At 30.1% G+C, this 15,507-nt stretch overlaps 1 protein-coding gene and 1 long non-coding RNA gene across 7 annotated transcripts; both read left to right on the top strand.

Annotated features, from left to right (window-relative positions):
- Positions 1-4,770: 4,770 nt before the first annotated feature.
- LOC107927092 (uncharacterized) lies at positions 4,771-6,255 on the top strand. Its single transcript, XR_001692373.2, has 3 exons — positions 4,771-5,014; positions 5,131-5,228; positions 5,972-6,255. It is a non-coding gene; the product is annotated as an uncharacterized lncRNA (long non-coding RNA).
- Positions 6,256-10,092: 3,837 nt separating this feature from the next.
- Positions 10,093-13,607, top strand: LOC107927144 (protein LURP-one-related 7). Of its 6 annotated transcripts, XR_001692389.2 has the most exons (5): positions 10,122-10,459; positions 10,641-10,856; positions 12,226-12,450; positions 12,554-12,662; positions 12,923-13,607. XR_001692389.2 is itself a non-coding variant. In XM_016858149.2 (4 exons), exons 1-4 carry the CDS (start codon positions 10,229-10,231, stop codon positions 12,926-12,928), a joined length of 558 nt encoding a protein of 185 aa, XP_016713638.1. In that variant the 5' UTR covers positions 10,107-10,228; the 3' UTR covers positions 12,929-13,607. The 6 variants fall into 6 exon arrangements, 3 of the variants coding, with proteins under 3 accessions (XP_016713637.1, XP_016713638.1, XP_016713636.1); XR_001692388.2 differs by having other exon boundaries at positions 10,107-10,459; positions 12,554-13,607; XR_001692387.2 differs by having other exon boundaries at positions 10,107-10,459; positions 12,226-12,662.
- The last annotated feature ends 1,900 nt before the right edge of the window (positions 13,608-15,507 follow it).

The raw sequence follows: 15,507 nt of genomic DNA, 5'->3' as shown, positions 1-15,507 counted from the left end.
CAATTTACATTCAATTCAATTCAATTCACATCTTAGGCAAAATTACCATTTTGCCCTTATACTTTTAGTTAATTTTGATTTTGTCTATAGGTTCGGAAAATGAAATTCATGCAATTTAATCCTTATTCCAAGCCTAGCCGATTTTTACATGTAACAATAGCAGCTCATATAATTCACAAAATTCATAATTTTTCCATGAATTTTACATCTTTTCAATTTAGTCCCTAAATAATAATTTCATCAAAATTCCCTTAACAAAAGTTGTTTATCTATCAACAACCTTTCATTTTCTACCATAAAACTTCATAATTAAACTATATTCATCCATGGAAAAACCCTAGTACTTTGATAACTTTACAAATTAATCCCCAAGATAGCTAAATTAAGCTATTATGATATCGGAAACATAAAAATTACTAAAATCGAGACTTGAATACTCACCTAATCGAGCCAAAATAAGCTTGTCTATCTTCAAGCTTCAAACTAGTCCATGTATTTTTATTTGGGAAAGATGATGAAAAAGATGATATTTTTTTATTTAATCATTTATCATCATTTATCATTTCCACTTTCCAATTTAGTCATTTTCTTTATCAAATTTTCCATGGATGAATCATCATATTTATCTACTTACTCCTCTTAATGGTCTATTTGCCATATAAGGACCTCTAATTTTGAATTTCATAGCTATTTAATACCTATACCTGTTAGTTTTAAAAATTAGTTGATAATACGATTACTAATAAAAATAACAAGAAAAATAAATATCATATGCAATTTTATCTAATTATTTTAGTACATATTTGTTGAGTTATTCCCTCTTTAATATTTAACATATGCTCCTTAGCATCATCTGTTGGTTCTTGACCGAGTTTATCATCATCTGAATTTGAATCTACATCATTAAAATTATCAAAATCTTCTTCTTCAATGTACTTTTTAAAGTATGGATCATCTCAATTCCACCTATAATTGAAGTTATGAAGTATGAAACATGCTAATATGACCCAACCTTATTTTTTATGCTATACTAAGGTGATGTATATATGGGAAATATTTTTTAGAACAATAAATGCCTTCTCAACAATATTTTGAAGCCTTGAATATCTCAAATTAAAGAGGTCGCGAGTTATCTATGGTACTTGTGCCTGGACCGTTCTCTCAAATAGTATCATACCCCATGATATGGTTTAATAAAACATTTTCTATTTATATAATTAGCATCGACCTTAAAATATTTAGGTTCATAGTACAAATAATCTGTAGCTTTAATTATAAAAACTTATATAAATTTAATTTAGAAAAAGACTTATACTAGGGTATATACATTTTTATAATAAGTAAATAAAGTAAAAAATAATATAAAATTTATAATATATAACTTTTATTAAAAAATGTTTTATAAATTGCCCATACATTTCATAACACTTTTTATAAATAAGATAAGTTTTTTTATATAAATAAGTTATGATAAAAACAACTATAACAATTTTTTATGAATAAATATATTATTTTTATAATATATAACATGGACACATAAATAAGTTATGTCTATATTTCTTGGTCATAACTTTTTAACACTTTTATAACGTATAAATTATTTTTTATAATAAACTTTTTTTGCTATAACTTTAAATTTTTTAGGATTTAAATAATATTTTTTTGTTATAGTTTTATAAAACACACAAATTATTTTTATAATATTTTTTAGGACATAATTATCTCAAACACTCATACGCATTCATGCTTATAATATAATTTGTATAATTTGTATAATTTTTAAAAAAAATTAGATTTGGATATAATTACCTGTATAATTACTCAAATTATCGCTCTCCCTTAATAATTGGGAAGTGTAATTGGGGTGTTCCAATTACACTTAATCCAATGAGATCCATCAATTATAGTGATTACCCAAACATGCCACCATTGTGTAATTACATACATTTACACCTAAATCTAGTTACTAGGTAGCTTTCCAATCATTAAGTGTTTGTTTGGATAACACAGATAGTAATTATACTCTCTTGTAATTACAAAGGATTGCAATTTCTTAGACGTGTTTGGCTGGCAGAGTGTATTACATCATAATTCCCTAGGCTATGTTTGGTAGTACAAATTATAATTACACAATTACATACTTTATATTTTAAAAAATATTAATCACTATAAAAATTATTAGTATGATAAAAATAATTTCTAAACAAGTAATAAAAATTAAAATTAAATCATCATATGTATTATTTCTAAAAAAGTAGTTGAATATACGATTACTAATAAAAATAAAAAGAAACATCATGTGCAATTTTATCTAATTATTCTAATGCAAAATTTTTGGGTCATTCCCTCTTTAATATTTAATATATACTCATTATTATCATTTATTGGTCCTTGACTGAGTTAATTATCATCTGAATTTGAATCTGCATCATTAAGATTATTAAGATATCTTTTTTCCATGTACTCTTCAAATTATGGATTATCTCAATTTCACCTATGATTGAAATTATAAAATATGCAGTATGCTAATACGATTCAATCTTCTTCTTCTTCTTATGCTATACTAATGCGATGTTGTTAATATGGGAAATATTTATTTTTTGAAAAATAATTATAATTTTATTATCAATTTGATTTACGGGCACAGTATAAAATTATAATTATAAAAGCTTTAGAAAAATCTTATTATGTATAAATTATAATTATTAGTTAAATTTATAGTTTCTAAATATAATGTGAGCGAAAGAAAACTATTATGAATACCGTTAATTGTTATGTCAAACATAATTTAAATAAAAAATTGTTTTTCGAAAAATAAATATAATTTTTTTATTGGAATCGGGTTTTTTATATAAAACTTTTTGGACTAATTGGTAAGAGGCCTCTCTATTTGTTATATTAAAGGGGAATAAAAGAAAATAATAAACAAAGAGGGTTTATGAAACAATTTACCCTATTTAAAGTTCGATTATGGTAAGTGGACACCCTTAAAGCATTTTTTCTGCTGCCAATCAAAATGGGAAATTTGTAGATCAAATCTCTAAATGTTTTAAGTTATTATATTTCAGTCTGGTGCCGTCAATATGTCAAGCGGCACCGTTAGAAAACTGTAACAAATACCTATTTTTGTAATTAATCTGTTTCTATACATTTTTCATAATTAATTAATTTTTATATATTAATTGAGTAAAAAAGCCACAAAATTTCTATTTTCTTGTATATTACAAATATTCCATTTAGATTTCTAAGATTCGAGCTGCTATGTTTACCTCTATTCCATGGGATGAATTTTGTTATAGCAGCAAGTATGGTGGCTTTTGCAAATAGGAGTGGAGGGAATGGAAAACCATGCATGCTCGTGTTCTTCGTGTACTATTGATTCTGGATAGCAATGGCCTAAGCCGACAGCTCACTATTTTTTATTTCATAATTCATGCTAGTGCTCCAACTTATCTTTTAGATAAATGATATTCCTTTTTGCATCACCCATAAAGTTGAGGGACTTAAAAATGAGTATATGGAATAATCGTGTTGACTTTATGTATCTATTTCTTCTTTGGTCTCTCTAATGAATTGGGTTCGCCTTAAAATAAATAAATAAATTCTAGTGTTATCTGTCGAGTGTTAAACTTTTTATATACATTACATGTGTATCATACATATAGGTCCATGAATTTACAAAATCATCGACAAACTAGTAGAAATTTGTGCAAACACGTGACTACGACTTACAAGCAATGGACACGCTAGACTATGATTGTCTCAATCACTTGTTCCAAATAATTGATAACATGTTGCATTTTACAAATATTCTATTTTAGACTTGTAAGATTTGGGTTGCCAGTTAATTACCTCTATTCCTTGTGATGATTAATTTAGTTGACTATCATAATATCCCCGCTCCCTACGTTTCGTAAAATCGAATTGAATTTTAAAATATAATGTCTAATGTTGTTATACTTTCGAAATTTAGATACGTGTCAATATAGTAAATCATTAGAATCAATCTCTTTACTTCTCGTCATTAGGTCCTTTTACTTACATATCTTTTCAGGCCAAATCACCTAGTCCTCCTCAAAGGTGGCATTCATCATCCGCTCAACAAATTATCCCATCAAACACTCGTTTTTTTAGCTGCAAACACTTTTCTAAGTGTGAACACACCTCTAACGGCGAGTGAGGCCCACCAAAAAATAGCAACAACCTCATACTGTCTAAAACCATGACGTCTGTGCCTCACGTACACTATGCCAATACATCCATTATGTAACATTCTTAACTCAGAGTTAAGTACAGTGATGGATCGAGTCAGTAATCAGTATAGAATTCTTAAAATAGAACAAATTGGAATTTTGAGTATTAAATTAAAAAGTAATAAGAATCCATAGGAAATTAAAAAATATTCTTTAGATAGGAAATATTTAAATAGAAGCATTGACTAAATTGTAGGAGTATAAAAATTATTGTGGCAAAAGTAGTAAATTAAGAAGTTATGTGAATATATAGAAAATATGGCAAATCAAGGAAGGACTAATAGGAAGTTTATTTTGTAAAAATATGAGCCATTTATGAGATTATTAAAGGTGATGAGGGATAAATTGATAATTAACCAAGTAGAATTTTTTTTTTTTGAACATAATGATTAGGGCTAAAGTGAAATGATGGATGGCTAGAGGACTTATTAGCAATTTAACCATTCTTAATTTAAAATTATGTGATATTTTTAAATAATAGTTTAGAAAAGATGAGAAAAAGATGGTGGCTATCATCTTTCTTATTCAAGAAGCCACTGTCACTCTCATCTCATCTTCTCCAAACTTTTGCTTTTATCCCAAACATGCCCTTCCACCATTGTTGAGCAAAATCAAGCTTAAAACCTTCCATTTCTTTGATGTTTCTTTAGTAAAAACTCTAGATAAAACTAGTAGATACCTTAGTTTTTTAAGGAGAGCTTCCATAGAGGAGTTGAAGGAGAGAGAAAGGTAGGGTTTAGTGGTAATCTCAAGTATTTAAGGTAAGAGATGGTGAAATCTTCATGTCATACATGTTTATTTTCATTAACTAGCATAGAAAAGTTATATGATTTTAGTTTTAACTTACAAGTAATATATGTTTTATATGAAATTGAAGAAAAAGAAAAGAAGGGAGAAGATAATATTGAAGGAAAAGGAAAGGAGAAGGCCAAGGAGTGAAGGACGAAGAAAATACATCATCTCAACCATTTTATTGTAAGTACTACAAGGAATTTCAATCTATTTTTTAAAATATTCTTATCGTAATATGTTAGTTACCTAGGGTAATTAAGTAAATATTATTATGTGAAATAAAAGGGCTAAGTTGTGAAATTATGAAATATGTTAAGAAAAGTATAGGTGAAGAACATAAAATGATATACTTGGTTGAATAATGAAAATTTATGTTGAGAAAAATAAAAGTGTGTGGAAAGAGCATTATACTTGTGATTTATGAAATGGGAACTAAATTGTGGATGATGGAAAATGTGAAATCTTTTCTGAAATACTTATGTAAAGTATATAAATGTATGAAATTTAGCTTTTATGCACAAGTAGACAGAATTAGAACTATTAGGATATTAGTGACATGCCATTAAGGATCCTCAGTGCGCTCTCTGTTTCTAAGCACGTTAGTGATATTAGCACCTCAATGCTCTCCATTTACTTGTGCATATAGTTGCACCTTTGTACTTGATCCGCATATCCTGAATTGTTTTAAATAGTCTACTACGGGCAAAATGTGTAGAATTCTAGTAATATGAGTATTTAAGGTATCAAGGTAAGTATAAAAACCACTCAAAGTAAATAAATCTGATGAAATGAATGTTTAGTTATATTGAAGTTCATGTGTGAATATATGATGTATTTTAGTAACATTTTAAACATATGTTGTATTCATTTATTTTCGTAGCGCTTACTAAGCCTACATCGACTCAACAATTTATTTCAACGCATAGGTACAAATAGACTTGAAGAGCTAGAATCAAGCTAGGAGATCTCTCATCTCATCACATCTCCAAGAGCTACAAGAGTAGGTATATATTTTGGGTTAAAATGGCATGTACATAGGTAGACCAAATGTCTTCCCAAGTGTTAGGGACTAAAATGTAAACTCTTAAAATTTTATCTATTTTGGTTCTATATGAAATGAATTATTGATAGCCATATGTATGCATGCAATTGTGGTTTGATAATGTGATAATTTGGTTGAATTGGAGTTGTTTTGAATTGCTTTAAGGCACTTTGAATGGTTTTAAGTGTTGAAAAGGATCCAAAACTTTGCAAGGGACTTTTAGCAAAATTTTCAATTGATTTTTACCAAAATTTACACAAAGTATCGATACCAAGGGTATAGGTATCTATACTTGGGCCTTGAACTCAAAATTTTCAAAATAGAATGTGATTATGGTATCGATATCACCTTTGGTATCGATTCCAAAGGCAAGGTATCGATATCTTCATCAAAATTTAAAATTTTTGGAGTTCCAAAATGCTATTTTGGTATTGATATTGTTCAAGGGTATAGATATCTTTCATAAGGTATTGATACCTTGTGTTTAAGTATCGATACTTGACATCTGTTTTGAGTAAAAATAATTTTAAAATCATTTCTAAATGTAATCGAACATCCATTAATGACGCCGTATGTTTATAGTAATAAATATTGGGTTAAATAAGTTAAAATAGTATGGGTAAATGTTTAAATTACATAGTGTCTAGCCAAAATCGCTTTGGCACCAAATGTAATAGTTTTATACCAGGTCCCTACGTCGGATTGGGTATAAGGGTGTTACACATTATCTATTATAATGGCCTGCCACATCACACTATAGGACAAAATGACCTCTTCTATAAATACTCTCCCAACGATGAAGAAAAGATCAACCTTTTGAGCTCTAAACTTACTCCAAGCAATCTCTCTCTTCTTCAACAATCAAGTTGTCCTATTGTCCATTTTCAGCTCTCCACCTTTTTAGGTGAACCGACCTTCTTAACTCCACCACATACTCCTCCTTACCTCTTCATTGCCTCCTCCTTACGTCTTTCCTTGTTATGCATTGTATCAACAATCAGTGCGATGAGCATGGACCGAAATAGCTTCCTTTTAGAACGATACTACTCTCAACCCCCAAAACCCTAACAACTTCACTATCATGCTAACAACAAGAACAACAACAATGATATGAGCATCCTCGGGGCTTCCGATGTTGCCAAATGCAAAGCTTTCTCTATGCTCTCTCCAACACAACCCAATAGCAGTACATGTCATTACTTCCCGAATCTATCTGCACTTTTAAATAGTTGGTCAAATTATTCATTAGCATATTTTCGGCCAACAAAGCACCTCAGCCGTCCCCAACTTATCCCATGTCTGACAAAATTTTAAAATTCTTTTACAAAATTTATAGTTGATTATTTAGGGCAATTTACCAATAAAAGCCATTTTTTAAAAAAAATTACTGAAATGGGCTAATTATTTAATTATTTACCGGAATGGTCCATTTTCCGCGATGTCAGCGTACGCGCCAGGAAATCGCGTCCACATCAGCGCGAGTTGCTGATGTGGCAACAAATCGCTCCCTCAAGGACGCGATTTGCTACCACGTCAGCAACTCGCACTGACGTGGACGCGATTTCGGCCCGCGCGTGAACAGTACCCAACGGTCCAAAAAAAAGTATAAATATCGCGCGATTTGTTGCCACATCAGCAACTCGCACTGACGTGGACGCGATTTCGGCCTACGCATGAACAGTACCCAACGGTCCAAAAAAAAAGTATAAATACCCCCTTTTTATGTGTAATTTGCCCCTTTTTTTGATATTTTGCCCCTAACAATACTATTAATGTATTATTGTAATATGTAGCTCAAATTATGTATTGTAGTTAATATTCATAATATTATAGCTCAAATTGTCAATCCGTCTATACTATTGTACTAATAATATATATTAATGTAATATTGAAGAGTTAATTGATTAAAAAAAATAAATGCAACAAGTACAAAAAATATTCAAATTTATTGACAAGAAGATTCGAACCAAGGTACTAAGGGGAGCGATTTGTTGCCACATCAGCAACTCGCGCTGATGTGGACGCGATTTCGGCCCGCGCGTGAACAGTACCCAACGGTCCAAAAAAAAGTATAAATATCGCGAGATTTGTTGCCACATCAGCAACTCGCACTGACGTGGACGCGATTTCGGCCTACGCGTGAACAGTACCCAACGGTCCCAAAAAAAAGTATAAATACCCCCTTTTTATGTGTAATTTGCCCCTTTTTTTGGTATTTTGCCCCTAACAATACATATTAATGTATTATTGTAATATGTAGCTCAAATTATGTATTGTAGTTAATATTCATAATATTATAGCTCAAATTGTCAATCCGTCTATACTATTGTACTAATAATATATATTAATGTAATATTGAAGAGTTAATTGATTAAAAAAAATAAATGCAACAAGTACAAAAAAGATTCAAATTTATTGACAAGAAGATTCGAACCAAGGTACTAAGAAAAAAGAGCAAGCATCTAAACCAACTAAACTAAACTAATTAATTGATATATTATAAAAACACTGTTATTATCTTAATTATATTACTTACGTTCTAATGATTTATCGGACCTATTCCATACACGTGTCAAATTAGAAAAAATAATACAACAATTCTGTAAAAAAAATTCCGGTGTTTACTTCAAATAAATAAGGAAAATAATGATTTGAATGTTTCAAAATTCAATTTTAAACCGAAAAAATCAAAATTTAGAGGCAAAAAAGGATTTTTTTCGACGAAAACTGCAGGAAACCGCCTTTGGCTGTTTGTTAGCGCGTAGATCTCGAAAAGTTATTCGAAATAAAAAAAATCGTCTCAATCAGACAACCGAGTCAAAAGTTATGGCCTTTCAAAGTTTTCCAAGCTAAAAAACATAAAGTATTCATGAATTATTGCTTCCACGTCAGCAAATCGCGCTTACGTGGACGCGATTTGTTGCCACGTAAGTAATCGCGCTGACGTGGACGTGATTTGCTAACACATCCCCTGACATCGCGCTGACGTGGATGCGATTTTGGGGAAAATGGCCCATTCCGATAAATAATAAAATACTGGGCCTATTTGAATAAATTTTAAAAAAATAGGGCTTTTATGTGTAATTTACCCGATTATTTATACAATTTTAAAATTTCTATAATGCCCAATATATAGTTTTGTCGATATTAAAAAATAGTATACAATATATAATATTTTATAAAATATTTAAAACACACTGTTTTTTATTATTTGTGAACAATGCAAATTTTTAAAAAATTATAAATATATTTAATATATTTTAATTAATATATTTGTGCATAAATTTAAGGGTCTGTTTGATTGCCAGTAAAATATTTTTCGTAAAATGATTTCTAGAAAATATTTTACTTTTCTGTAAAATGATTTACTGGAAAATATTTTATGGTGTTTGATTGAATCTGTGTAAAATATTTTCTGCTGCTTGGCAGATTTTTTGAAAATATTTTTCGGAAAAGTTGTTTTTACATATATTAATATATATTAATAAATTTTTATATTTTAAATTATTTTTACATATATTGCAATAAAAAATTTTTTAGAATAATACTCAATTATTAAGCTACAATATTAATCGTTATAAATTGAAAAAAAAACTAATATCAAATAAATTATTTGTAATTGTGTTAAAAAACAAGTATTGAATAATTAAAAAAACAAGTTACTGGAAAATCGATAAACAGAAGTAGTTTTCTACCGGAAATAAAGGAAGGAATGAAGGAGGCGATAAAGAGGAGAGCACAGAAAATGTCTTACGAAAATTGAGAGAGTAAGATATTTTCCCTAAAATGTAACCCATTTTCCCTTGTTTTGGAGTTCATTTTCCAAATGGAAAATATTTTCCGCCAATCAAACGCTGAAAAAGTTGGAAATGATTTTCCGGAAAATCAATTCCGTCAATCAAACAAACCCTAAAAAAATAAATTTATAAATAAAGTAAAGAGATTAATTTTTTAAAAAATATTTTTGAAAAATAAAATTTAATGGAATAAATTCTGCGAAAATACATGATGGCTATTTTAACCAAATGAATTTGTTGGCATCCTTTGGAAGGTCAGCCCCCCTTTTTGTTTGTTCAATATTATCATAAGCTGAATTCGAGAGTTCTTTTCCCCGTCGATAAGAGTCGGATAAAATTTTCCAATGGCAACTACTTCAGCTCCGGTATATCCGGCGAACACGCCGATCCCGTTCGATCTATTCGTATCCAAGAAGCACCGTGCTCTCCCTCGTGGCGTCCTTGGATTCGCTGATTCTTCCGGGAACATCGTTTTCAAGGTCAACCGTCAAGATTCCAAATCATCCTTCTCACATGCCAAGGCTATTCTCCTCGATTCCGCGGGAAATCCTCTCATCTCTCTCTACCCTCATAATGTTAGTCTCTCAATCTATGCAGTTTCATCAAAATGAATCACTTTAACTTCAAAAAGTAAATTTTTTTTGGTTTTCTTTTTTGGGTTAAATGCTCTGCAGCTCAAATTAGGAAGTAGAAACCGCTTAGATGATTAAATGTTGTCATAGTTATTGAACTTTTTCGTATTTTTCCTGGTTCAAGGATGGGTCTTGGCAAGGTTTCAAGGGTGATGATGGTGACAAGAATCTGATATTCAAAGTCCAGAGGGTATTGACAAAGTTCACGAGAACTGAGCTGGAGGTATTCCTTGTTTCTGAAAATCAGGGTCAGGGAGAGTTAACTTGTGATTTCAAGGTCATAGGCTGCCATTTCCAAAGATCTTGCACCATCTACAAAGGTGATTCCATTGTGGCTCAGGTATTATAATCTGTAAATCACTCTGATTCCCATTTTCAAAGTTAGGCCTCAATGACCCAAATTAGTTGCTGCTTCTCGCTTTTTTTCTGCAAACATGCCATGTCCCTTTTATGACTGTGCCCTTAGCATTCCAAATGTCTTCTCTTCACAACCATATTTACTACCGCTAAAACAGCTGAGGACGAGCTGAAATCAATGCGGAGAAACACAGAGATGAATTGTGAAGAAGAAATTCTTCATTGCATTAACTTACAACCAAAGTTTCCATTTATACTAATCTGCTGTCTACTAACAACTACTAACTGCATACTAACAAACTAACTGATATTAACAGCTTGTGAACTAACTTTCTAACAACTTGACAGCTAACTTCTCTACAACAACCATGGATGTTTGTCCTATGTCCAAGTTGGAAATAGCTATACTATTCATTTGACACTGTATAGGAACTGGAAGCTAAACTTTGAGATGTTTGATTAATTGTACAACCTGGGACATGAGTTGTAATTCCGTATCGTATCAGCTCAGATAATAAAAGTCATCTACTTATCCAAAAAAGAAGTTGGAAATAGCTATTCCACATAGGAGATCATTGAGATATTTGGCATCAGGTTCCTTTTCCATTGTCTTATTTGGATTTGGAAACTAGTCTTACATGTGGGATATAGGATACTGGTCGATGGTCTTCTGAAGAGGAATGAGAGTTGACATCTTGGGATGCAGTCCAATGCTTAAGTTAACAAATATAGGAAAATGTATAGGGTTCAGTACCTTTATTTTATCTCTATCTTTTTATACCTTAATGCCTTGTTTGGTTATTTAATATATTAACACAAGGAAAAGCTTAATTATTACATAAGTATTAAAATAGTTTGTTATAACATAAAGAATAACTAGTACAAATTTAAACTCGAAATTAGAAGGATGAGTAAAACTCCAGCAAAAAATAAAACCTCTTCAAAATAAGTAAAAATGTTTCCTTCCCTTTGCTGAAAACAAGTCATGTTGGTAGCTAAAAATTCCCAAGTGAAATTAGTTTGTTGCTAACTCATGTACTAAGACATGTTGGAAAAATAATATTCCTACTACACATAGCATAAATTCTCCATCCTTGATTCCCTGGTAATAACCCGGACATGTTCTCTTTCAATATGTGTGCACTGCCTATCTGGCAGCAGCAGGGCTTGTCTTGCACTTCTGCTCCGTCCAGTTAAATAACAATGTTATTGTTGGTTCCTTGATCCTTGTTATAGGCCTCTACTTGAATCAGGTTACTGGTTCGTACACTATAGGTTCTTATGTCATACTTTCTTTGTGGTACTAGTGCTTCGCATTTTTACATTCTAATTCTATGCTTTCACTGATGCAGACCAGTCTTATGCACAAACTTCGGAAGATCTGTGTTAGTAGGAGTAAATTTCGGCTGACCATGTTTCCTAGCTTAGAAGATCCTTCTTTGGTTGTTGCACTTGTGGTAATATTCTTGTTTAGTGGCCCCAAGAAATTCCAAGTTCTGGATAAAATACCCATATCTATATGAAGTTAGAAAAATATCTCAAGCAGAGGGAACCTTTGAAAAACCCAAAAATGGAGGGTGAGGTGGTTAGTTCTCTTTTAGGTATTTTATGTGATGGTGTTGACTGTTTAGTCTCTGGGGATCATGCTGATGAATTTAAGGATTATTTCTCAAAAATCAGGATGGAGAGGGAGATAGCAGCCACGATGAAAGTGTTTGATGGTGGGTGTTCGGCCATAATTGTGGGAGGATGGGGTGAAAGAACAAAGACAGAAACTTTATTGAGGAAGGTGATATAAAAGCTGTTTCTGCGAACGGAAATTGTTTCAATTTCAATTAAATGGATCATATAGGCCCTTTAATTTATTTCTTTTGGTCTAAATAAGTCTTTTATTCATTGCAAACCATAGTTATTGAAGTTTGAGACTGTAAGAAGAGTGTAGTCAACTACGGAGGCAATATCCCATGTTTTGCTTCCCTTTCCATTGATGGCTTTGATTAATGTTTTCACAGTCTGACTCTAAGATTACATTCTGCCATCTTTTCGCAGCTATAAGATTGGGGGAACCTAGCCTTAAAGCAAGAGCTTCAGCCACTTGTGCTGACAAAGCAAACACCAGTGCATTGATTCCGTCAACAATTTCTCTGTTGCTGTTCCTAGTGATAGCAGCAATACCACTCATTTCAGATTGGTTTAAGAATGCAGCATCGCAGTTTGACTTTGATAACCTGTGGAGGTGGATTATACCATTCTGGAGAGTCAGAGGCCTTTGGCTGAAGCCTGCTCCTTGAGTGAAGTCCTGATACCCAAAGAACACCACATTCCACACCACGGCTCAACTTCCTTCCTTTCGAATGTCCACCTATTGCATGCCTTCTAAATTCCCCAGCTTTCTGTAGCATTCGATTTGTCTAAACTGTCAAGCTGGTAGTTAGAATTGGCCAATTTCTTGGTTGATGAGAAATACTACGAAAATGGAGTTCTCCTTTATAGGCAATTTGTTTGTGTTTTTTCTCAAGAGGAATATGAAAGTAGAAAAAGGGTGTGAGTTTGCATTTTTAGTTATAAAAAATACTGTTATTTAGTGGTTTAAGGGGATATGTGGGGGAGGTTCCAATTCAATATAAAAAAATAAACAATCCTGACTGCTCCCATTGTTTCACCAATTGCTTGAATTTAGAATATGATATGATTACTTATAATTTTTTTATAAGATAAATATATTTTTCTGGTATTGGAGTTGAGTTTTAAATTTAAAGTTGTACTTAGATTGATTTTTTAAATTTGGATTTCCTCATATACTTTAGTTCATTTTTGTAATCTGTTAAATGAAATTCATTTATAATTAATAATAAATAAATACAATTTTATAAAAATAGTTAAATAACAATCCAAACAAATTAAGCATAATAATTTCACTAACAATTTATATATACATAATAATTCTGAATAAGTTAAAAGTTTCATAACAATTTGCAAAAAAAAAAAATAGAATTTAATATCTTCGATAATGCGTCGAATATTCCGCAAAATAATATGAAAATAAAATAATCGTTTTAAATAAATTTTATGCATAATTAATAATAAATAAATGCAATTTAAGAAAAGTTATTAAATAATAATCCAAACAAATTAAACATAACAATTTAACTCCAATTTAAATATACTTAACAATTTAAACATAAGAATTCCAAACAAATTAAAAGTTCCATAACAATCCCAAATAACTTTATTACTCAACTCATGCTAATTGTATATATTATAATCTATTATAAAGTTAGTTACACGTTCAGGATTTAAGATTACATATCATTAATATAAAAATGTACATTATAGTATCATTCATAATGGTACATAAGGTTACATATCACTAATAATCTACATTGATTACGTAATGATAACTGTATGTATTATAATCTATCATAAAGTTAGTTACATGTTTTAGGTTTAAGCTTACAGTATAATAATAACATGGTCGTATACAAGGATACATATAATCAATTATCTACTTTAATTATATAATATTAATTGTATATATATTATAATCTACCATAAAATTAGTTTCACGTTTAAGGTTTAGGTTGCATATCATTAATAAAAGAAATGCACATTGTAATATTATAATTGTATAATAATTATTATACATTCATAATTTACCTATATATGGCAATTGATATATTATCTGTAGTTAAACGTGTATATATATATGTATTAAATATAATTATATCCCACATTATAAAATAAATTCATATTATAATATTTATTTTAGTTATATAAATATAAATTAATTTTTTTTGTTTAAAGTAATTTAACAAATTGAGTTGATCAAATAATAAAGAGGATAAGCACAAATTTAAGAATTTTGATGATCCCATCTCATCATTCGGATAGGTTTATGGATACAAAAGAATATGATTTAAGAGAAGGTAAAAGAGATTTAAGCGAATAAGACATTATAGAAGATATTTTTTAATAAAAATATTATATTTAATTTTATTATTAATTATTATATTTAATTTTAAAAATATTTTATTATGTTTTTATACATAGTTATTAATTTGTCTAAATTATAATAAATGTTGCAAGTATTGGTGGTTAAAGAATGGCTTTGTATAGGAGGTCTTGGGTTCAAATCCGAGAGGGTCTATCCACATCCGCTCTAAATCCGCAACGAGTAGTAATTTTAACTTCGAAATTTGTAATATTCAAATCCACAAAATTCAAGTCGGATCGAATTCATAATCCGAATCGCCATCTCTACCTAACTAACACTGTTAAGATATGCTAATGTGGTATTGATGACTGATAGCACGACGACATGTGGTAACTTCACACTTTGACACATGGCAAAAATAATATACAAAAATTATTTGTGACAATTCCACGTCAATATATTTTAACGATATTAGTTAGGTACCTAAAAAAAAGTACCAAGTTAGCTTACGGTTTCCAAGTTGAAGTATCACTTAAATAAATAAATAAAAAGTTTTAAATATCAAGTAAATATAAGTTGTCAAGTTTAGTACCTCCATCTATATTAACCATTTAATCTTTAAGCTAAATTCATATACCAAATAATATATTTACTTTATTATATTATACATCAAACTTTTCTAATGTTATTTATAATATTA

The sequence above is a fragment of the Gossypium hirsutum genome, chromosome D03 (genome assembly GCF_007990345.1).
Source record: "Gossypium hirsutum isolate 1008001.06 chromosome D03, Gossypium_hirsutum_v2.1, whole genome shotgun sequence".
Classification (NCBI taxonomy): domain Eukaryota; kingdom Viridiplantae; phylum Streptophyta; class Magnoliopsida; order Malvales; family Malvaceae; genus Gossypium; species Gossypium hirsutum.
The sequence above is the reverse complement of the archived record's forward strand: the minus strand, read 5'-3'. Positions and strand labels throughout refer to the sequence as shown.